This window comes from Podarcis gaigeae, assembly GCF_964106915.1.
Source record: "Podarcis gaigeae genome assembly, chromosome: 2".
NCBI classification, from domain to species: domain Eukaryota; kingdom Metazoa; phylum Chordata; class Lepidosauria; order Squamata; family Lacertidae; genus Podarcis; species Podarcis gaigeae.
In genome coordinates this window covers 98,177,381-98,200,817 of record NC_139679.1, presented here as the reverse complement: position 1 = coordinate 98,200,817, position 23,437 = coordinate 98,177,381, and the positions used below count along the sequence as shown (strand labels likewise).

Below are 23,437 nucleotides of genomic sequence, written 5' to 3'. Positions count from 1 at the left end.
ATGATGCATTGAGATCCATTGACCTAAAGAGAAATGAGGCTCAAAACAGTACCTCCAACTGTGGCAAAGTCTGTCAACTATGAACATTATAATGCCAAATTTTGAAGAACTGGAGCTGGGGGGGGGGGGGGAAGAATAGTAATGATTTTAGAGTTGAAAGGGATCTTGTACTGTCATCGGTTCCAACATCCTGCAGGATCAGCAATGCAGGATAAATCACAATTAGATGGTTATCCAGCTTCTGCTTAAGTGCTCCCAGTGAAGGAGAGCCCACCATCTCCCAAGGCACTGTGTTCCCACTCTTACTTTTGGGAGAACCCGCAAACATAGGAAGAGCCTGCAGGATCAGGCCAGCAGCCCTTCTAATTCAGCATCCTGTTCTCCCAGTGCCTACCCAGATGCCTGTGGGAAACCCAAAAGCAGGGCCCAAGCACAAGAATACATGCTGCCACGAGCTCTGGAGGTAGAGCCTTGCCATCATAGTTTATAGTCACTGATAGTCTCATCCTTCATGAATTTGTCCAATCCTCTTTTAGTGCTGGCCATCGCTGCCTCCTCCACCCATTGGTCCTTTGGAGCAAGCGAGAGCATGCACACTCCATCTTCTATACTAGCACCCCTTCAGCTATTTCAAGACAGCTATCAGGAATTCTGGGAAGGCAAAACAGATTAGGGTAATATAGAGATGTTTTCAAACACCATTATTTTTCACGAAAGCAGCAAAGCGGCACTCCTCTGAGCTGAACCGACATGTTCAGAGTAATCCACTGCTGCTGAAAAATCATTTCCAGAAACAATTTACTGATATCATTGTTGCCATAATACGACTGGATTAGAGATTCTGTTAATAATATTAAAAGCGCGAGAAGGGCATTTTCAGCACTGTGATTCATTGATCTCTTTTCGACTCTGCTCTGAAATGTTTAATTTAAAAGTACGTTTCTGCCTAAATTTGCAGCACTGGAAACGAGCTCACTGTTCGGCTGGAAAACAAACAGCACTTTAAAAATTCAAGTTTGCAATAAATTCAAGCCTTTGGGTCCTGCTTGGGGGCAGTGGCGGAGCTTCATGCTCTGGCACCGGGGGGCGGAGAGCAGGTGGGGGCGGGGCTGGCGTGCACCCCAGGGGCGCAGTGCTCATTCTGGGGGCATGATGCACCATCCACAGGGGTGTGATGCGCATCCTGGGGGTGTGGCACGCTGCCTGCCAGGGCGTGGCGCCCAGTGCAGGTGGGGATCAGCTGCGATGGCACCCCACCGGTATCGCGCTGCCGGGGACGGTGCACTGCCCCTGCATTCCTCTTCCTCCGCCAGTGCTTGGGGGCATCCTATAGGGATCTAGATGCTGAACTAGATGGGCCTTTGGCCTGATCCAGCAAGGCTTTTCTTATCTTCTTAATGTCATATCTCTGCAAGAGTGGGTTCTCAGATATCAATCCCGACAAAATACTACTCAGAAATGCATGTAGTGTGTCACAAGTGTTGCTATGTGGAGTGCAGAGGTCAGGATTCCATCCTCTCCCTTTCATTCCCTTTGTTTTCTGTTCCCTGGCTCAGCCAGTTTGAAGTCCAGGGCCGGCCCACCCATTAGTAATAGTGAGGCCAATGCCTCAAGCAGCAGAAACCCTTGAGGAGGCAATGCTGTCGGTAGGCCTTAGGATGAGGCGGAGAAGCGACACCAACATTGGTGCTGATTTCGGGCAAGATCTCTTCATCATTGCATGGGAGCTTGCAGAGCGCACGAGGTTTCATGTGATTTGGGGAGAGATCTCGCCCCAAACTGGCAAGATAGCACCTGAAATCGGCACGGTCCCCAACCCCAGCTCAGCCAACGATATGACAGCATAACGGGCTCATCCCAGGTGAGCCAAATCTGGCTTAGTTGAGCCTGGTGTTAAGTCCCTACATGACCAGCATCAAACACTGCTTTAAAAAGGCTTGTTTTCCCTCTGACAGGCTCAGGCAGAGCAGCAGCCACTCTGTTTGGTATATCTGGTGTATCTTTACACTGGCTTAACTTACACTGGCTTGCTTTATGCCCTTACATATGGGATTTGGTGAGCTTTGCCCACATTGGACTGCCTCTTGCACAGAGTGCCTGCTTATGTCTGAGCCACCTGCAAACTGTCGGTTTCTTTGTTTTTGAAGTCTATTTAAATATTCTTATTCTTATGTTTTTGTTTTTACTCTACCCATCTGACTGGGTTGCCACTCTGGCACATTATATGGGGAATTATTTGGAAAGATTTGTAAGACAATTAAAACGAAAACAACCCTCTAAATGCGTAAAACCATTAGCAGTAACACATAGGTAAAATAGCATACGTTAAAATATAAGTCTAAATTATGTATTTGGGTAGGCTTCTTCAAATAAAAAAGTTTTCTAGGAGGCATCTAAGACAGTTTAATACGGGTACCTGCAGAGAGTATAAAAAGTATGAAATAGTCAAACCACATGTGGTATTATATTTCTGCAGCGTTAAGGAATTAATCCTTAAGTATTTTTATAGGCATTGTTGTATATATTTACTTATGTGCTGGTTACTTTAGGAAAACCGGGGTGGTATATGTATGAAATATGTGTGTAATATTATATTTATAATGATACACATAATAATGCATATAATATGTTTGTATTTTTAAAGGACCCAGGGAGGAATAATTCCCTTGTAATTGAGATCAAGCTGTGAGATGAGAATTAAGAAAAGAATCCATGCAGACAATCATAACATTGAGATTTTTGGAAAGTCCCACCCCTAAATTCAATCCTCATTTGGATGTTTTAGGGTGTTCCCGCCATGAGGACTTTTCCTCCCCCTAAACCTCAAGACTCCTCCAAGTCTGCTGGTACCTCCTTCTTTTATGTTCATGATGCCATTTGGGCTATATAAACGGCACTCCCAGTACAAGCATCAGAAATAGTGAGAATGACTTAAGCATGGCTGTTTCCCACAAAGTAGGCTGCCTTAGATCAAATCAGATTAGCTGGCTGTCTATGGCAGTACTGACCACTCTGACAAGTTGTGGTTCTCCATGACCCCAGGCAGAATTACCGTATTTTTCACTCTATAAGACGCACCAGACCACAAGACCTTCTTGTAGGAGGAAAACAAGAAAAAAAATATTCTGAATCTCAGAAGCCAGAACAGCAAGAGGGATCGCTGCAGTGATCCCTCTTGCTGTTCTGGCTTCTGGGATAGCTGCGCAGCCTGCATTCGCTACATAAGACGCACACACATTCCCCCTTACTTTTTAGGAGGGAAAAAGTGAGTCTTATAGAGCAAAAAATACGGTATTTCGCCTTACTTGCTATCTGATCGTTTCGACTGGAGATAGGATTTGGGACCTTCTGCACGGTCCTTCTTCCCAATTTGCAGTTTCGTTCTGCAAGCTGCACAGCTTGAAGCACACACATCATCTCACTCAACAAGGAGAGATTTCCTTCCATAGCTCCCCCCCCCCCGACTGTATCACTGATAATAATTGATGCGGTGTAAGAGCAAACCTCCCAAATTTGCAATTTCTAAAACGCTACACGAACAGAAACAAAACCGTCCTTCGAAATTTGCACGTCTCTGAATTTTGTGGTGCGGTTTTCCAGACAAGTAATGTGGGCAAAAAATGTGTATGTTGCTGAAAAGAACATATAGAATGCATTATATTAGGGGAGATTGCTTGTACAAATGTCAGGCAAAATTACCTACAGAAATGTGTATATTCATAGAATGCTATTGAATGAGGATTTAAAAATAAATAAATAAGCAAAGTGATGCAGAAATGTGGAAAAGAGAACAGAACTTAAGACTGAAAACATGAGAAACTGGGAGAAACGGGAATTGACAAATTTGTCCATCTCTATAACAAACTTTTATGCTGTCAAGGGTGGGATAAAGTAGGAAGAAGTCTCAAAAGTTTCTCCTATAAAATGTATGATAAGCACTGCAAGAAGCCACCTGATAGGTCTGTTCAGAATTAGAGGTCAGAGAACTGGCTGAATAAATAAATAAGTTTCTACTTTCTTGGAAACAAAGACTCTCAGATGGGAAAGATGCAAAAGTGTTTGGCCCCTTTAAGCAAACATGCAGTAATTTATCATAAACAGGCATATTTGGAAACTTTAGCAGGTGCTACTTTTGCAAGGGCGATGGGGTTAACTACCAAAGTTGTATGTAACTTGGATCTTGAGTAGAGTAATTAATCAAGAAATTAGATTCCTCTCCTCTTCTCCAGCCCACATGGAGTGCTGCTTGCCGGTATGCCAGACCAAACAACAGCAAAAAGAGGGAAAATATTTGTAATGAAAGCTTATTGAATAAGTATGTTGGGTCTGTAAAAATGATTTCTCTGTTGTAAAGCAAAGGGGTTCTTTTTAAAAAATCGTTATTAATCAAGTTTTATTATGCAGTGGAAAAAGGGAGGCAACGGCTGGCTAGGATTACAGTCTTATGTCTATTTAAGTGATTTCAAGATGTGGTATGTTTTTACATGCTTTTGTACAATTCAACAAAAACGTTCTTTTCCACCGTGTTGATTTTAAGAAACCGGCGAGAAAGCAGGCTGGCAAACATGAATTGGAAGGATAAATCTGCTACAGCCTTTTAAAATGTTGTTTTACTAAGTTCGTTTATTTGGTCAAATTCTCCTGACTTTGTTATAGGACTGCTCCCAATTAAATGAAAACCACTCTGACTTGCAGTAGTAATAATTTAACTATTGATTTGTGGGGCTTTTTTTGTTTTCCTTTTATTTGTATTTTCTTATTCTTTCTAGAAATAAAAAATCCTAAATCTTACCACACTTCCAACCATTTAAGCATATTATTATTACTGTAATTAAAAAAAGGAAAACTGAAAAAAGGAAATTTGCAGAGTGTTTCGTGGCCTGATATGGAGCTTCTGGGGAATGTAGTGATGCAGGGATCTGGTTGAGCACTATTGGAGATCATGGTTAAACTCCACAGTCTTGTGATCTGTGGCAGAATTACACCCACCCCAATTATCAAAATAACAATTAAACAAAAATATGTCTTCAACATTCTGAAACTGATTTAATTGTTTTAGCTCAGCTGCAATGATATGTTGCTCACCTGTGTATTATTCAAAACACTGCTGTTTTAAGCCACTGTTCTTAATGATTTTTATGACAGTTTTATTTAAGTTGCCTTGCAAGGGCTTGGCCCTAAAAGTCAGCATGGAAATACTGAAGCAAATGAATGAACGCCAGAATAAAATTGAGGGGAAGGGAATAAAAATAGCCCAGATGAAGAATAGATTACTAAAAAGGGTATTTCTGGGTGAGATGACGGTCTGCACTTTGAAAAGTTCTGTATGTGCATTACAAAAAATGGATCTAAAATACATCCTTGTCAACAAATTCATGTTAATTATGAATTGACCAATAATATGGTCCTATTTCCCTCTCAGTTTTTTTTTAAATTTCTTAATAATAATAATAATAATAAATTATTTATATCCCGCCCTCCCCAGCCGAAGCTTGGCTCAGAGTGGCTAACAACAATTAAAGTAACACAGTTTACATAAAATCTCAATCAATTAATTGAAATGCATTCTAAAATCAATTCATTCTAAAATCAATTCATAGGCACCTTTCATAGATACTGCCTGGTGGGGGCTAAACTCTGTTTTAAAATGTCACGAGAATGGTTTGGTTGCTAAAAATAAGCTGTCTTTTTGCAGGTATATCAGCTTAAGGAAAGGGGCAAGGAGGAGGAGAATATACCAAAGTCGCTTGTAAGCATGAACGTTATAATTAACAAAGCCGATCATTTTAGTTTCTGACTGACATGTGACATGTGTGCATTCGCCCCCTCCCCCCCCTCCAAAGCATCCAACCAGTCAAGTTGCTTTGAGAGATTGGCATTTCTGGGACAGAAGTGTACCAATAGCTGCATAAATGTTTGATCTTCTATAACAGGGGTCAGCAAACTTTTTCAGCAGGGGGCTGGTCCACTGTCCCTCAGACCATGTGGTGAGCCGGACTATATTTTGGAGAGAAAAAAAAAGAACAAATTCCTATGCCCCCACAAATAACCCAGAGATGCATTTTAAGATGCATTTAAGAAGGCGATGGGGCCGGATCTGGACTCTGGGCTTTAGTTTGCCTACCCATGCTCTATAACTTTGTGCTTGTTTGCCTTTTTATAGGTTGAGTTTTAATTTTAATAAGCATCTGCAGGTATAATAAGTTTTAGGCTGGCATATGATACACACACTTACATGGGAATAATAAGTCTTACTGTACGCAGTGGCAGTCTCTTTTAAATAGCATATAGGTTTGCTATATGTAACACTAAAATGTAGGTACTTATGAGGGGTCTGTTTGCAGTTGTTCCATTTTCCATACTGTATGTTGTTCCAAAACTCAGGATAATACAATGGAAAGGTATGCCTGCCTGATTTCCAAACCTCTACAAATAACTGTTTCATTTTTTATTTACTCTTTTTCTGTCGGGAAGTAATAATTAAATTTCTATCTCTCTCCCTTCCCAACCACCCAGTTCCTCATCCACAGAAGCAATTAGCTTACAATGCTTCGAAAGCCGGGGTTGTAAAGTTAACTCAGACGTTGGGGACGGAGTGGATTGATAGAGGAGTGAGAGTGAACTGCATTTCTCCGTAAGTAACATGTAGGGTTTGGGGTATGTGTGAGGAAATAAGGAAATAAGGATGAATGTGATGCAGTTCTCAAGAAAATGTAAGAAAGCAAAGTTGTTAGCTAGCAAAACTTCAGTTCCTTAAATAAGGGCGGGGGAATACTCTCAAGCATAACACCAATGCCAAGTGCGTAGCAAAAAGTCTTCTCTATTGTTGTATATGTTCTGGGATTTTTGAAAAGATTATGCCATTTGATAACAGGTTTTCTAATTTTGTGAAGTGTGGTTTTTAACATTTCTTTCCCAGGTGAAATATTTCCTTGCTACTGTCCAAGTCTTCTGTGGTAAAAGAAAAGGCGTTTGACACTTAACAGACAATATTTTCCCCCTTCCAGTCCCCTCCCTCACCCTTCTTTTTACCTCAGACAAATATACAGGCATTTTAAAAGGGGCGTCATTATACTACCATCATTGAAATTCCATTTGGCGGTAGCAATTACAAGTCACCTCGGTATAACTTTTGTTTTTTATGAAATATATTCATTATCAATTGCATTTTACCTATTTTTTGAAGGCTTAAAGGTGGGAATTTCTGAAAAGGAAAAATACAAGACTCGTGCATGTGTGTGTGCATGCGCGCGCACACATTTCTCTTCCACATTGGGTACCTGAGCTGTGTGTGCCGCACTACGTGCCCTGGGCTCCCCCTAAGCTCCCCCTGTAGCCTCCAGCATGTTGGAGGACATTGTCTTGTCATCAGTGTAAAGTAAAATTCAACTGTGACTCTGGTGGGCTTCTATATATTTTTGGAGTGGGAGGGACACCATCTTCTCCTTTGCCTGATCAACAAGGCCACCTTTATGTGACTTGGAAAAAACCCAACAACTGAAGTGAGGTGTTCAACAGCAGAATCCTAAATTAGAGAAAGTAGGGTTTTACAGATAGGACTTCGGAGGGAACCTTCTCTACAAAGGCTCGGTGAAGCCATTCAGTTTGGCTTTTGACAATTTCGTTTTGGCTTAGCACACCACTTAAAATTAATATCCACTTTTGCTGATACGAAGACCGTCCAGTTTTTCTTGAGTCATGTTTTCCACCTATCTAGGAACCTGCATGTTCTGTCTCAGGATGGAGGTGGACCTAGGTGACAGGGATACCCCATGTACCTGATTTCTCATCAGTGGAGTCTCTGACACTCATCAGAAGCACACTGGAGGAGCTGAACCAGTGGTGTAACATCTGGGGGTTAGGGTTAGGGGGCGCAAATCCACGGGTAAGGGGGCACAAATTACTTGCCTTGCCCCGGGTGTTGAGAACCCACGCTACGCCACTGAGCTGAACTACACTCGCACCAGTGCACCCATACACCCCAAGCACCACCATTCCCTCCAAGTAAGCCACAGCAACTCCTCTGTGGGAAAGCTAGTATTGCAGCTCTGCCCCACCAGGTGAACCACTTATGCCAGCAGGGCCTAGGTGTAACCTGATAAGCACAAAGGTCCAAAAGAACCTCATGGAACGTCTGCAATCTCCTGCTGTTTCCCCACCATCACCAGCCCAAGTGCTCTGTTTGCCATCTAGCCTGATTAAGAGACCTGTCGAACTCAAAAGCTTGCACAGTTGTTGCCATCTGGTCTAATAAAGGTGTCACCCTAAGATGAGTTTTGGAATTTTGCATATGAGCCAACATGCCTACCTGTATTATTATTATTTTTTTAAAAAAAGATTGTTGTGTTCCTGTTGATTGTTGTTGTTTAGTCATTTAGTCGTGTCCGACTCTTCGTGACCCCATGGACCAGAGCACGCCAGGCACTTCTGTCTTCCACTGCCTCCCGCAGTTTGGTCAGACTCATGTTTGTAGCTTCAAAGACACTATCCAACCATCTCGTCCTCTGTCGTCCCCTTCTCCTTGTGCCCTCCATCTTTCCCAACATCAGGGTCTTTTCCAGGGAGTCTTCTCTTCTCATGAGGTGGCCAAAGTATTGGAGCCTCAGCTTCACGATCTGTCCTTCCAGTGAGCACTCAGGGCTGATTTCCTTAAGAATGGATCGGTTTGTTCTTCTTGCAGTCCATGGGACTCTCAAGAGTCTCAAGATGAGTTTTGGAATTTTGCATATGGGCCAACATGCCTACCTGTATTTTTTTTTTTAAAAAAAAGATTGTTGTGTTCCTGTTGATGGGCCTCCATTATCTACCAGGCAATAAGCACCCTCAGATATGCAGATGACACAACTTTGATGACAAAAAGTGAGGAGGAATTAAAGAACCTCTTAATGAGGGTGAAAGAGGAGAGCACAAAATATGGTCTGAAGCTCAACATCAAAAAAACGAAGATCATGGCCACTGGGCCCATCACGTCCTGACAAACAGAAGGGGAAGAAAATAAAGGCAGTGAGAGATTTTACTTTCTTGGGCTCCGTGATCACTGCACATGGTTACAGCAGTCACGAAATTAAAAGATCCCTGCTTCTTGGGAGAAAAGCTATGACAAACCTAGGCAGCATCTTAAAAAGCAGAGACCTCACCTTTCTGACAAAGATCTGTATAGATAAAGCTATGGTTTACCCAGTAGTGATGTATGGAAGTGAGAGCTGGACCAATAAAGAATTATGGTGCTGGAGGAGACTCTTGAGAGTCCCATGGACTGCAAGAAGATCAAACCTCTCCATTCTGAAGGAAATCAGCCCTGAGTGCTCACTGGAAGGACAGATCGTGAAGCTGAGGCTCCAATACTTTGGCCACCTCATGAGAAGAGAAGACTCCCTGGAAAAGACCCTGATGCTGGGAAATATTGAGGGCACAAGGAGAAGGGGACGACAGAGGACGAGATGGTTGGACAGTGTTCTTGAAGCTACTAACATGAGTTTGACCAAACTGCGGGAGGCAGTGGAAGACAGGAGTGCCTGGTGTGCTCTGGTCCATGGGGTCACGAAGAGTCGGGCACAACTAAATGACTAAACAACAACAACAAGCACTTTGAAGTGATTAGCTCTTTTACCTTGGCTGTAATAGCTAAACCGGCAGAAGCTTTGACACGTGTTTCACAGTTTTGTATTAGATAAGTGAATACATGAGCGCTGCATGCACTGTTCCCTATGTGTTACATTTTTTTAAAGCTCTACAGGGTTTTAGCAAGTATACAAGCTCCAGCTCCACAAGGAAATGCATTCCTGAACTAAATTTTACAAGAGAATCCATATTTATTGCTGTGTCGGTGCCTAAGGCTTCCTTTAGTAATATCTAATTGCCAGAATTATTGCAGTATGAAACTGCTAATGCATATATCTTAACCAATGCATATCTGCTTGTGCATTTATGTTTTGTTTCCAGTTATGCATAAAACAACAGAAATGTCCTAATATACGGCACACAATTAGTGGTAGATATAGTGCAGTGATGGGGGAAGACTGGACAGGCTGATAAAGAGGAAAGCATGGGGTCACTTTTATAACAATAGGGCCTCCCAAACTAAATGACCAGGGTGATGAGGATTAATTACTTATACCTCACCCAGCTGACTGGGTTGCTCCAGCCACTCTAGGCAGCTTCCAACATAATCAAAAGCACAGCAAAACATTAAAAACTTCCTGATACAGGGCGGCTTCAGATGGGTCAGTTGTGTAGTTGCTGATCAGTTTGACATTGGATAGGAAGGTGTTCCACAGGGAGGGTGCCACTACTGAGAAGGCCCTTTGCCTGGTTCCCTGTAACATCACTTCTTGCAATGAGAGTACCACCAGAACGCCCTTGGAGCTGGACCTCAGTGTCCGGGCTTAAAAATTAGGGTGGAAACATTCCTTCAGTTATACAGGGCCAAAGCCATTTAGGACTTTAAAGGTCAGCACCAACACTTTGAATTTGGATTTCCTAGGATCCCCAGAAGGGTGGGTGAATGTGGTGTAAAGAGGATATTGTCCGGTTTTTGTTTGGGCTAGGCAGTTAGCTTCAAAACCCAGAAAATATGAGCCAGGGGCTCTCCAGATGTTGGTTTGGACTCCAACTCCCATCAGCATGGCAAGTGGTCAGGTATGAAGGCCGTGGTAGTCCAACAACATCTGGAAGGATACAGGTCTCCCATTCCTGGTCTGAGAGAAATCTGGGTTTGGGAGTTGGAAGGAGATTGGTTTGTGGGCATGAATAACTTTGTAGACGGAATTCATGTTATGGAGGCTTCCCACTCAATCACACTTCCAGGAAACCAACCGCATTTACTCACTATTGTTCTGTGATCTAACCAGCTTCTGTGCTCTTGTGAACCACTGACTGTGGTCTCCATCGTTGGTAACATCTGCTGCTTTTTTCTCACTGCAGTTAGCCCATGATCACGTCCAAATGGAATTCAATCACGCCATAACAGCTCTCTTTTTTTTTACACTTTCTTTTTCTTTTCAATTCAAACTTACATTTGATCACTCAGCAGTTATAATGCTTATTCCAAAATACTCACCCATGTTTATAATCATAATTATATACGATTGCGTCTTAAAAATCCATCCTATTGAGTTTCATCCTCTTTAACAGGTATCTTAGTATATTCTATTTTTTTTCCCTTAAACTTCAAACCCTGCTGTGGACTTCACATATGGAAAATTATTTTTTAAATACAGAAAAAGTATATAGTCCTCCTTGAAAGATTCTAAATGTGTTTCTTATCAGAGCCGTCAGTTTTGCCATTTCTGCATATTCCATGATTTTTACCAGCCATTCTTCCTTTGAGAGTATTCTTTCTTCCTTCCACTTCCGTGCATAAAGATCGCTTGCTGCTGTGGCTAGGTACATACATAAATACAGCTGAAGCTTCCTTTGGAAACGCACCTTCGGTTCTTGTGTTAACATGTGAATGACAAGGCCAGTTGAGAACAGCTGGATTGCGAATGCTTATTCTAGCAATCCAAACACTGCTCTCTAATCTGGATCAACAAAATCTGCAAGAGATCTGGAATGCTGAAGTTTTCAGGGTAGGATGAAGCATCTTCACACTGACAGGGGGGTGGGCAATAAGTTTTTGTGTGTACAGTGGAACCTCAGCTCCCAAACGAATGAAAACCAGAAGTAATTGTTCCGGTTTTTGAATGTTCTTTGGAAGCCGAACGCCTGGCTTCTGATTGGCTGCAAAAAAGCTGCTGCAGCCAATCAGAAGCCGTGCCATGGTTCCTGAACTGTTTCGGGAATTGAACAGACTCCTGGAATGGATTAAGTTTGGGAACCAAGGTTCCGCTGTACAGTGGTGCCCCGCAAGACGAATGCCTCGCAAGACGAAAAACCCGCTAGACGAAAGGGTTTTCCGTTTTTCGATGCGCTTTGCAAGATGAATTTCCCTATGGGTTTGCTTCGCAAGACGAAAACGTCTTGCGAGTTTTGCAGTTTTTTTCGCTCCCCCCCTTTTTCTAAGCCGCTAAGCCTTTAATAGCCGCTAAGCCACTAATAGCGCTAATCCGCTAAGCCGCTAATAGGATTGCTTCGCAAGACGAAAAAACCGCTAGATGAAGAGTCTCGCGGAATGGATTATTTTCGTCTTGCGAGGCACCACTGTATATGGAACTGGCATAAAAGGACAGCAGAGGGAAGAACCAAGCAAAGCTGTATCACTTAAAGGCATCCCAATTAACCAGCATTACCATCCCCATTAAGCAACAGCAGTTGCTCTTAAATATCTCTGGGCTTTTATGTAGTTTCTTGGGAGATGTCCCAATTAAGTGGGTTTTACTGATTAAACACTTCCTGAGTAATTGAAGTGTACTTAAATCATTCAAATTAATAACTCATCTGAAAGAAATCAACTTATACACAGATGGAAACCCCTTTCTCCAAAACACACAAATGCACACACTTTGGGAGGAGAACTCTTGCGACCATTCTAAAGGAGCAGCTGATAAACAGGGCACTCAAAGACCAACATATCCACTGGCATAAAGTGTGGGATCGTTTGGGGGCTACTTGAGTCTTAAATCAACCCACACTGCTGCCTTCAGCAGTGAAATGTCAGTTCTGCATCTCCCGTGAAGGGAACCTAGATAGTGTGATAAGCCATTGTTATGCAACAGCATTGCATTCCAGATGAAGCAGAGAATTAACGCCTTGGCACTTGTCACCGCTCAGAATGGTTAAGAGCCAAGGCACATTTGCCTAAAAGGGTTTTTCCATCTCCAGCATTAAATTGCCCATCTTGGCACCGAGCCTCTCCCAGAAGATGTGCAGTATACTGGGGCATATCTAATATTTGTATAAGAACCCAAAAGCTTTCTTACAAGCCACTATGTTGTTGTTGTTGTTGTTGTTGTTGTTGTTGTTGTTGTTGTTGTTTTTCTCGTTTGCTTATTTTTCCAAACCAGAAGAGTCCTAAATTATGCTGTCTTTAGAATAAAACGTTCAATTTCTTCCCACCGCCAGCATAATTAAACGAAAGGCCTAAGTTCTACTATGTGGAACTGTTCTCTATAATTTATGAATATCATAATTAAATTCAGAAATTTCAGTTTTGCTGGGTTTTATTTGCCTGGAGGCATTGGCTGCAGCGCTATCCACAGGACTTCTGTATGCTCAGGAGGGTTTCTGAGGCCTTCCTTTCAGAAAGCTGGTTGTTGTCCTGCTATTAAGGACGAAATTGAATTTTGTGTTCATTTTACTGAGAAATTAGTTAATTCACATATTTTGAACCAATGTGTGAACCAAACACAGCTATCCTTCAAAAAGCATGCTTGTCTGAATTTTGTGAGGCAATTCGACAACCAAACAATAAATATTGATATTCTATTCTATTCTATTCTAAAAATGCATATAGCAGTGAAAACAACACATTAAAAGGCAGTATAATAAGAAGAACTGCTTGCAAAAATGTGTACGTTTTTCAAAACTGCATACCAAAAAATGTGTTTTTTGGGAATAATTCACACTAAAATGCTGATGAACGTTCATGAGGGTTTTTTTTTAAAAAACAAAACCTTGTGGAAATGTGGGGAACTGAATTTAAGATAGGAAAAGGAGAAATTTAGAGGACTATAATGGATGGACAGGTTTGACTTTTATCCTGTTAAATGGAGAGAGGTGGAAAGTTTCATTCAAGCAGTCCTACTTCATCCTATTTTGTTCCCTAGTGGAGAATTGCAAAGATCTTACTGCAGAGACCTCCCGCTCAGTATTGTTTGTTGTGGGGAGAAGCTAAGCTTGCTCTCCCTTCTCCCCACTATACACACTGCTGGGTAGACAGACTTGTCAGAGATGACTGTGCCTCTCCCCCCAGCAAGGGTGCCATTGGACTTTCAGGCAGACGTTCAGGGCCATTCTCAGCAGAATTAATAGGAGCTCTTCCACTTGATTCCAGAGTCTAAAATTACCAAACTGCATCACTGCACACATGTACACCCCACCAAATATTCCTCATTTGAATAAACCCATTCATTTATTTTATTTTTTAAAAAACCTTTTGTTTGGTGAAAAGGTAAACAAACTGAGTGATCTATCTATTTGTTCCACAATTGGTTCTTGAATATATCTCCATATAGAAAGAGATGCATCTTGGATCTGGTTTAAATGATCAATGCCAGACTGTTTATCTAGTTTCTAATGAATAGAAAATAAAATGATGCAGCATGAAGCCTAAGGCCACACCCTGCTAACATTTGCAAATAAAACTGGCACTGAATTGTAATCAGAGATTCACAGGAAATGCTTGAAAAAATGGGATTGGTGTTCTCCCCCCCCCCCCAGTCTCCAAATGTCTACTAAAAGTAAAATAAAATAAAATGGCTGGCCTTCTTTGGATCATCCGTCACTACCCCTAGAGCACCTAGCACATTCTGATAATTATTATTGTTGTTATTCTCATTATTATCAGTGTGATCCAAGCCTAGTATTGTTTCATATTTTGTCTGTGTGTGCATGTGTCTAATATATGTGTGGGGGGAAATGTTGTTGAGTAACAGTAAATGATAAGCCTGTTGATATTCTTTTGCAACTGAAAAATAAAATTGTTTTCGTAGAAAACATGTGCTCGAGTCAAGGGGTTGAGAAGACTGGGATAGGGAACTACTTAGGGAAAATAATATTGTGATTATAATATTACTTTGGAATGCAGGATAGTGCCAGAGGTCAACCGTGTTGCCCTTGTGTGGTATTATTTCTGAATAGCTATCCTGTTTATTGTCAGTTTCAGACTGAAAAGAAAGTAGGGCTGTGGAAGAGTGCCCCGGTTAAGCAAAAAAATTAAAACATTTTAAAACATGTATATGAGAAAGAGAGCAAAGTCTGAACCACATCCATTAAACAATATCGTAGGAGTTTCTTTTAAAACAAAAGTACAAGGCGGGGGTTTCTCGTTCCCAGAATTCAGTGTTTCTAAACCCTGTTTCTTTGGAAGCATAAATTGGGATGAGGATGAAGTTTGAGAACAAAACGGCATTTCGAGACTTTGTTCATTTCATATTTATCACTAGCTTGTTTGCTAATTTTCATTTGCAAGAGGCAATTCTTCCAGCTAACTGGCTGCCTCAATGGGCCACTGATTTCTTTGAAGTGACAGTCTGTAAATATGCATAAAAAAGAGATGCAATTAGCGCGTGTGTGGTTCAGTGCAGTCTGATTTCATTGGCAAGTTTACCCACAGTGTTGATAAGCTACATTATCTAGAAAATTGGCCGCTGAAAAACAGCACCTCTGATTGCCAGCAAAGGTTCCAGATAACAGGGTGCTGAAGAGAAATATAATTGAGGTTGAATATGTTAACCAAGGTGTCACATGTTCCTTAGAAGCACTAATTTATCAGCATGTTGGAATTTTTATTAACATTTGGAATGCATTTCTACCACACTAATGAAGTGGAATTGGCAGCTCAGGTTTTAGTTATTGTCATTTCTGAGAAGTTAAATGTAATTTCTTGTTAGGCCCAGTTATGTAAATATATTTATACAGGGACTGGGGGGGGGGGAGAGAGAATTATAACATTTCTCAAAATACAAATATGTTGCTAAGGAGGAGGGTGACAATTCAGTTATTGTTAAAGCCCTAAACACCCACCAAATGTTTATGGAGTGCTGTGGATTCTTTGGCTCTCATTCATATATTTTTTGGGGGTGTATATATATATATATATATGCTTTCGTAGATTTTCACGGGTACAGGAATGCAGGTTTTGGTGTCCTCGGGTGTCTTCCCGTGTAAAAGTTGGGGTGTCTAGGCGACGTTTCGACGAGGTCTCACTCGTCATCTTCAGGCTGGTGCTTTCGGCTTCTTGTTACTGGAACAGAGCGGGATCTCAATGTTTGAGTTCCTATAAATACTGTAGAGGGGGTGTGGTGTCTAGCCTCCAATGTTCTGGGCAGAGAGGAAGTTCCCAGGCTAGTGTGCCTTTTCTTCTTTTGTTCCTTAATTACTTGAGAGATACCTTGAGTGATTTCTTGAGTGATATCCTGAGTACCACTTAGGTGGGTCATTAGGTGTGGATTAGTTGCTAAAGTCTTTGTGTCTTGACCTCTTGAACTTTGTGAAGAGTTTTCCTGAGAAGATGGCTGTATTGCACTTAGTTGTGCTTTGGCTTGGCTTCGTGTATAGGGGCGAGCTGTGGTTTTGTGGCTTGTGTCAGCCAGATCTGTGTAGGGATTGCAGGGGGGTGCAGCATCCGGAGGTGCCACCATGGATTGGCTACTGGATGGTGTCAGTAATTCATCTGTGGAGAGGGTCTGGGTTTGGGTCTGGTGTGGTTGATTGGTGTTGGCGTTCTGTGTGCCTCTGGATCTGGTGTCAGTTTTTGTGGGGAGGGCTAATTTCCAGATGTCTGGCAAGCGGGATGTGTCGTCACGCTTGTTCATGTTGTGAGGGTGTTTCTCTATCTCGATGGCTTCCATGATTATTCTCTTGTGGTGATGTTCCGTGTTAAAGAGCAATTTGGAATCTGCAAAATTAATTTCGTGTCCTGTTTCTTTCATGTGTTGGAAAAGAGAGGAAGTTTTTTCTTCTTTTTTGACGGCATTCTTGTGTTCTGCGATACGTGCATTTATTCGTCTGTTTGTTTGTCCAATGTACGTGGCTGGGCAGACTTTGCAGGGTATTTCATAGATCCAGTTGGAAAACCAAGGGATCTATGAAATACCCTGCAAAGTCTGCCCAGCCACGTACATTGGACAAACAAACAGACGAATAAATGCACGTATCGCAGAACACAAGAATGCCGTCAAAAAAGAAGAAAAAACTTCCTCTCTTTTCCAACACATGAAAGAAACAGGACACGAAATTAATTTTGCAGATTCCAAATTGCTCTTTAACACGGAACATCACCACAAGAGAATAATCATGGAAGCCATCGAGATAGAGAAACACCCTCACAACATGAACAAGCGTGACGACACATCCCGCTTGCCAGACATCTGGAAATTAGCCCTCCCCACAAAAACTGACACCAGATCCAGAGGCACACAGAACGCCAACACCAATCAACCACACCAGACCCAAACCCAGACCCTCTCCACAGATGAATTACTGACACCATCCAGTAGCCAATCCATGGTGGCACCTCCGGATGCTGCACCCCCCTGCAATCCCTACACAGATCTGGCTGACACAAGCCACAAAACCACAGCTCGCCCCTATACACGAAGCCAAGCCAAAGCACAACTAAGTGCAATACAGCCATCTTCTCAGGAAAACTCTTCACAAAGTTCAAGAGGTCAAGACACAAAGACTTTAGCAACTAATCCACACCTAATGACCCACCTAAGTGGTACTCAGGATATCACTCAAGAAATCACTCAAGGTATCTCTCAAGTAATTAAGGAACAAAAGAAGAAAAGGCACACTAGCCTGGGAACTTCCTCTCTGCCCAGAACATTGGAGGCTAGACACCACACCCCCTCTACAGTATTTATAGGAACTCAAACATTGAGATCCCGCTCTGTTCCAGTAACAAGAAGCCGAAAGCACCAGCCTGAAGATGACGAGTGAGACCTCGTCGAAACGTCGCCTAGACACCCCAACTTTTACACGGGAAGACACCCGAGGACACCAAAACCTGCATATATATATATATATATATATATATGCAAACATTTCCTGATAAATTCTCTGTCATATTGCAGAGAAGGTGTCTAAGCTGGAAGATATTAGAAGCCAGTTCCTTTAAGCTTTTTACTAACTGACATTTTCTTCTCGTGAAAAGTCCTAGTGAACGTGAACTTTTATTCTAAAATTAGAAAAGAAAGAAATAATGGTTATGCCTTCCTCTTGAAATGATAGCACGTGAACCGCCTGCATTTGCTGAACATATTGTAGACCCCCTTTCGCAGTGTCTCCTAATGAATAGAATAATTGCTATGTCCAGTTCCAAAAAATCTATTTGTAGGTAAACGCTCGCAAGTCACTTTCAATTTAGATGATGTGATTGTTTGTGAGGCAAATCTTTCAATTGGGACGTTATGCTAAATAATGTATCGCTAATGTGGAAATAAATGAAGGACACACTGATGATACATAAAAACTATATTAGAAAGACATTTAACGGGAATCATGTTTGAAGTTTCTGGTGGCTTTTAGCCAGGGAGGTTTGGAATCTTTCTCATCCTTCGTTTGAAAAGTACCTCCAGGGCTATTTTTGCATTGTTGCAATTTTGTGCTGCAAAGCAAAGAAAGAAAGAAAGAAAGAAAGAAAGAAGCCATAACAAGCCGGTTTGTGTCTTATATGTTTATACAGGGGGATTGTCGAAACACCACTCATCCATTCTGAGGAGCTGAAACCCCTTGTGCAGTGCTGGCTCACGGACATCCCAGCCGGAAGGCTGGCTCGAGTGACAGACTTGCAAGCTGCCGTCGTATACTTGGCATCTGAAGCTTCAGATTATATGACTGGCCACAACTTAGTCATTGAAGGAGGGCAAAGCTTATGGTAGAAAAGGAATGGAAACGCTCTTTCAATGCATGCGGAGGAATGACAGGCACACAGGAAAGACTCCCCTGATCACATTGCAGTTCTGCACGAGTTACGAGTGTTCAGCTTCTCTCTTGGCATTATCCATTAATTCCTTCCTCCAAAAAAATACAGCTTTTAATTTCCAAACTGCTATTTTAGACCCAATCTCCAGCAGCTCTTGTCTTAACAAAAGTCAGCATTTGGAGGTTTGCTTATTTTTTAAAAAAATCTGCCCTAGACTGAATGCTATACTAGTACACACACACACACACACACACACACACACACACACTGATTTTCCCTCTATTGACACATTCGGTTCAGTGGAGTAAACAGATGCCACTATGCAAATAATTTTGTACTTAAAAAAATAAAAATAAAGTAGGATCCTATATTTTAGCCAACAGAGAAGACATCCTGTTGCCAGCTTGAATGTTGTGTTTGAATCTTTGCTAAATTACTGCTTCAATTAATCAAGAAAATTTGTTGATACTTCTACTGCAGCTGTAATGTCAAATATGGGGGGGGGAATTGCACAGGGGGTGGGAAGAGAAATGCTTGAACTGCTAAGTTATTCTTGCAGCAGGATTTTGTCTTGAGAAAGTAAACTGAGGATTGACAGTCAATGTTTGTCGGTTTGTGTTGTAGGCCCCCCCCCACCCCCAGCTTTAAATGGAAATGATTCCAGCAATTGCTCTAAAAGGTGTTAGGATTGCATTCTGCATTGCAAAATTAAAATCACTTTATCTAATTCATTTTTGATATTGTCGTTTTTTATTTGCTCTGGTGGTGCTCCATGCTCAGACCACATTTTGTAAGCAGTGGCACGCTTTCCCTTGCACCACAATGCAGAGATAGGCAGTGGAAGAACTGTGTGCTGTCTTCTGTCTTCTTGCCCAGGGTTGACCTGCATCCCATTTTTAAAAATGCTGCACAACGTTTGCATTTTAAATACACATTTTTAAACATAGTGTCTCTCAAAACACACATTTTAAAGTGTAGCTCTGATTTTTGCAGGTGTGCTGAGAACTGCAGCAAAATATTTAGGAAGGCTGATAGCTGGGGGATAAACTAATTTCTAGTCCAGATTTCAGTCTAGGAAGTGAGGATGAGATCAGTTGCATTACAAGGTCGAATTCCTCAAGCATCCTTACTTGTGAGGTACCTGTAGACTGGCAATAGCTCTTGAAATGGTGGGGAAAGCTGTCCATCTGCAGGGCACAGTGGCCCTTCCATTGCCCTTTACTGCTATAAATGTGGAGTTTATATTTTCTTAGCATAAAGTGTTGTATATCTGACAAATCTATGGACGTGGTCCTTTGCAAACACCAACATTCATCTGGGATACTAATTTTTACTCTCAGCAAATGCTGATATGGAGGGGGGCAGATGAGCTGTATTCTTAGCCTAATTTTCCACCCACCTTCATGACTTTCTACTGCCCATCACAAGCTAAGTTGGCTGTTCTTCCTTCCCTGACCCGTTTCTTCTTCCAAACATTACAGTGTGGCCTCTGGAGTCAACAACCTCTTAGTAATTCTTCAAGTGGAACCATTAAAAACTGAAAGCTTTTTCATTGTTTTTCTGGGCTCACGAAACATTTTTCTGTGAGCCCCGTACACTTCCATCAAATTGTGTCATGCTTTGGAAAACTTGGTTTGATTCTCACATGACTGTGGCTGGCCTTTCATCCCAAGGTTAATGTACAAACAGGAATGAACTCATCAGGAGTTATTCCAACTAATTCTAGGGAGACTTGTATACTGTGGCTGGACCTCTTGTGAACAGCTTGTTTTAGACCCTACCTAAGCGGGAAAAATAACAAACCTCAGCTAATTTGAAACATAAGCCACCATTTGCAATTGGCATAATAATAATAAGAAGAAAAAAGCCTTATTTTTTTCCAGACCTAGTGGAAAGACTATGGAGTAAGCAGACTGCGACTCAACCTTTTATGTCCAATAATGACTTCTCCGACTTTCAAACTGGAAACATCTGGGGCAAAATTATGATATGAATCACATTGTAGTCATAAGACCATATAATTTAGTCCTTCTGTTCAAATCAATGGTGCTTCTCCCTTCCTCCACCAACAATATTGTTTGAGTATATACTTCTTCATAGTAATGGCAGATAAAGTGGTATTGGTTAGTAATCTTTTGGACTGGCTCCTTGAGCTATAAATATGCCAACAGGTCTGTAACACCACAGCATTTTCTGAACTAAGTAGAAACGATCGTACTGCAGTCTACAAGGGGCTTCCAAATCCCCAAATCGTTGCTTATAGATCATAAACCTTGGTGTAAAGGATCAACCTCATGGGTACAGGAGAGGGGCATACCCTCACCAATATGTCAGAGTAGCCTGGAAAATAATCAGTTCTTGTAATGGAGGGATGTATGAAGCAGGGTTCTCCAAAGCTCTGCACTGGGATTGATTCCTTTTGGACTGGTGTTAATAATATGGAGTTATTGCTGATGACACCAAGTTGTTCCAAAAAAATAATAATCCCCAAACCAGGCATTAAAATGTTAAAGGTGGTTCATTGTAATCAAGCATTGGGGAGGGAGTAGAATTCCTTTCTTCACATACCACAGCCACAACTACTTATTTAAGAAGGCTAAAGGGGCATTGCTTTGGCAGGGGGAATTTCCCTTTGTCCCTTCACAGTAAATGCTGTCATCTAGCACCAAGGGTTGAGCCAGCATCTCGCTATTTAATTCTACTCTCTGCTTACTGTTCTTTAACCAGCTACCAGTCCTTTGCAGGATTTGTCCACTTACTCCACAGATATCTGATGTAAGTTTTCCCCGACCCCTGTCCAAGTCATTTGAGATCAGTGTTTTAGGGATGTCACATGAATTCACTTGCAAAAGTGAGCGCTCTTGTTCAACTGGATGCGAGCAAGAGTGAGGTGACTGCTCAGGATCCTGGGAGGGTCTGTCTCCTCTTCCACAACGACCTTTATCCTTCCTAGTCCCCAGAGCAAGCTACAATAATACAACAGGCAATAGCAGCAGGCAAAACAACAGAAACAAAACAGTGCAATTCAATGTTAAAGGTGTCGTGGGAAATAAAGAGCCCTTTGCCTGGCACTGAAAAGACATCTATATAGGTGCCAGGTGTGCGGTCCCAGAAGGGATTTCAGATGCTGGGTGTCACAACCAAGAAGTTTCTCTCTCAGTCACCACCCATCTCACCTAAGGCTGGATGGTGCTGGAACTCACCACAAACCCTTGTTCTCTTATAATGGCAATGGTGCCCACCAGAGATGTGCCAGAACTGAGTTCCAGCTGGAAAATAAGCCCTGCTACAAGAAGAATCAATCTATGGCCACAAAAATGCCACCAAAAGGTGAGCAAGTTTTTGAGTTCACCAGAGCTCTTTGCCAAGTTGGTTGTCCAGTAAAACTGAGAGGGGACGTGGTAAAATGTAAAGGATTGCCTTACTCTGGGTTGCTGAAAAGAAAGGACTTGATTACAGATATCAGGATGCCTACATGACAGATTCATCCATATTTCACGGTCTGTTTGTTTTTACGAATTTACAAGACAAAGCAATACTCTGACCAGAGTTTATGTTTTTGCCAATTTTAAAAACTGAATTCATGTATTAACCGAAATGCTACAGGATTTTCCAAATATTACCTCTAGGGGGAAACCTCAACCTGTCTATGTTCATGTCAACTTGCTTTCTGGTTTTATCTATTCAACTTTTTTTTATATTGTATCTAAGTTCATACTTTTGATATTTCTAATTTTTTTTTTTTTAGCATTTATGTAGAACACCACATAATTGCAGAAAAGATAATAGTCACATACCCTAGGGTCTAGTGTACACTTATGTTAAAAGTACAGCTTTTATTGGCAACTAAAGTAATAACCTTTCCATGTCAAATTGCTTTAAATTAAACTTTAAAAAAAATACTGCCTGATACCCACATTTAGTAATTGTCAAACATTAGCATAACATCAAATCCTAATGCTGCCTAAATCTTAGGTTTAAAAATAATTATTTACTTAGGTAAATTCTGTATTCAGAAGCATAACATTAGATTTAAGGGTAGGGGGGAGGGGGGGGGAAACAGCCTCCTTGCATATGTAAAGAGCTGTATCCGTAAACTTGACATGAAAGTGGGATTTGAACTTACGCCTGCCTTAGAGAGAGAAAAGGAGGATATTTGCTTCGTACCCAGATCATCCATCCATCAATGGCCACATTTAAAAACAAGTGTCAAGCTGACACCTTAGGTGGCAGTCAGCATCCTGGGTGATGTTCTGTGATCCAGGACTCCTATCCCTTGTGCCAAGCAGGGACGCAAGCACAATTTCCAGCCGTTTTAGACACACTGAGATCTGGTGTGGATGGTGTGGATATACGTGCGTGCAAACCTGAAGGGAAATGGGCCAAGCCAATGTTTAATAAGAATAAATTCCACTTCTCTTGTTTTAGCTCGTTCCGTAAGAATAAGAGATTAACCTCTTTAGGATCGTGGCAGAGAAGGGAATGGGCAGAAGGAGGCCTTTGGCAGGGTGTACACAGCGTTAGGGCCTTTTTGGCATCCGAAGGGAAAATCTAAAACGATTTCACCACAGTCCTTCCCCAGTAGATGACCTCTTCTCACTCAAGCTGCATCATGAAGGAATGTCAGCCTGTAATGGTACTTTTGGAACACACACACAAACACATTTCCATGAAGGACCTTTGCTGCTTCCAACATATCTGTTTCCTCCTTCAATTTGGAAGCCCTTTCCGTTAACCCCTGATGTTTGAAGAGTTTGTGCAAATGGAGCTCTTGTTCCCATCCCACATAAAAGGCTTTTCAGTGACTGGGTGGTGCTGGTGGTGAGGAATCCTGAAGGGAGCAAGAGAGTAGCGAGAAGGAAAAGGTAAAGGGTAAAGGACCCCTGGACAGTGAAGTCCAGTCAAAGG

At 41.8% G+C, this 23,437-nt stretch overlaps 1 protein-coding gene across 1 annotated transcript in view; it reads left to right on the top strand.

Moving 5' to 3' along the window:
- LOC310837590 (uncharacterized protein) overlaps positions 1–19,260 on the top strand; it is a 54,728-nt gene extending 35,468 nt beyond the window's left edge. Inside the window, exons 10-11 of the mRNA XM_083724427.1 lie at positions 6,517–6,634; positions 18,290–19,260. Coding sequence (XP_083580553.1) covers positions 6,517–6,634; positions 18,290–18,485 — 314 coding nt within the window. The 3' untranslated portion in view covers positions 18,486–19,260. The remainder of the gene's footprint in view (positions 1–6,516; positions 6,635–18,289) is intronic.
- The last annotated feature ends 4,177 nt before the right edge of the window (positions 19,261–23,437 follow it).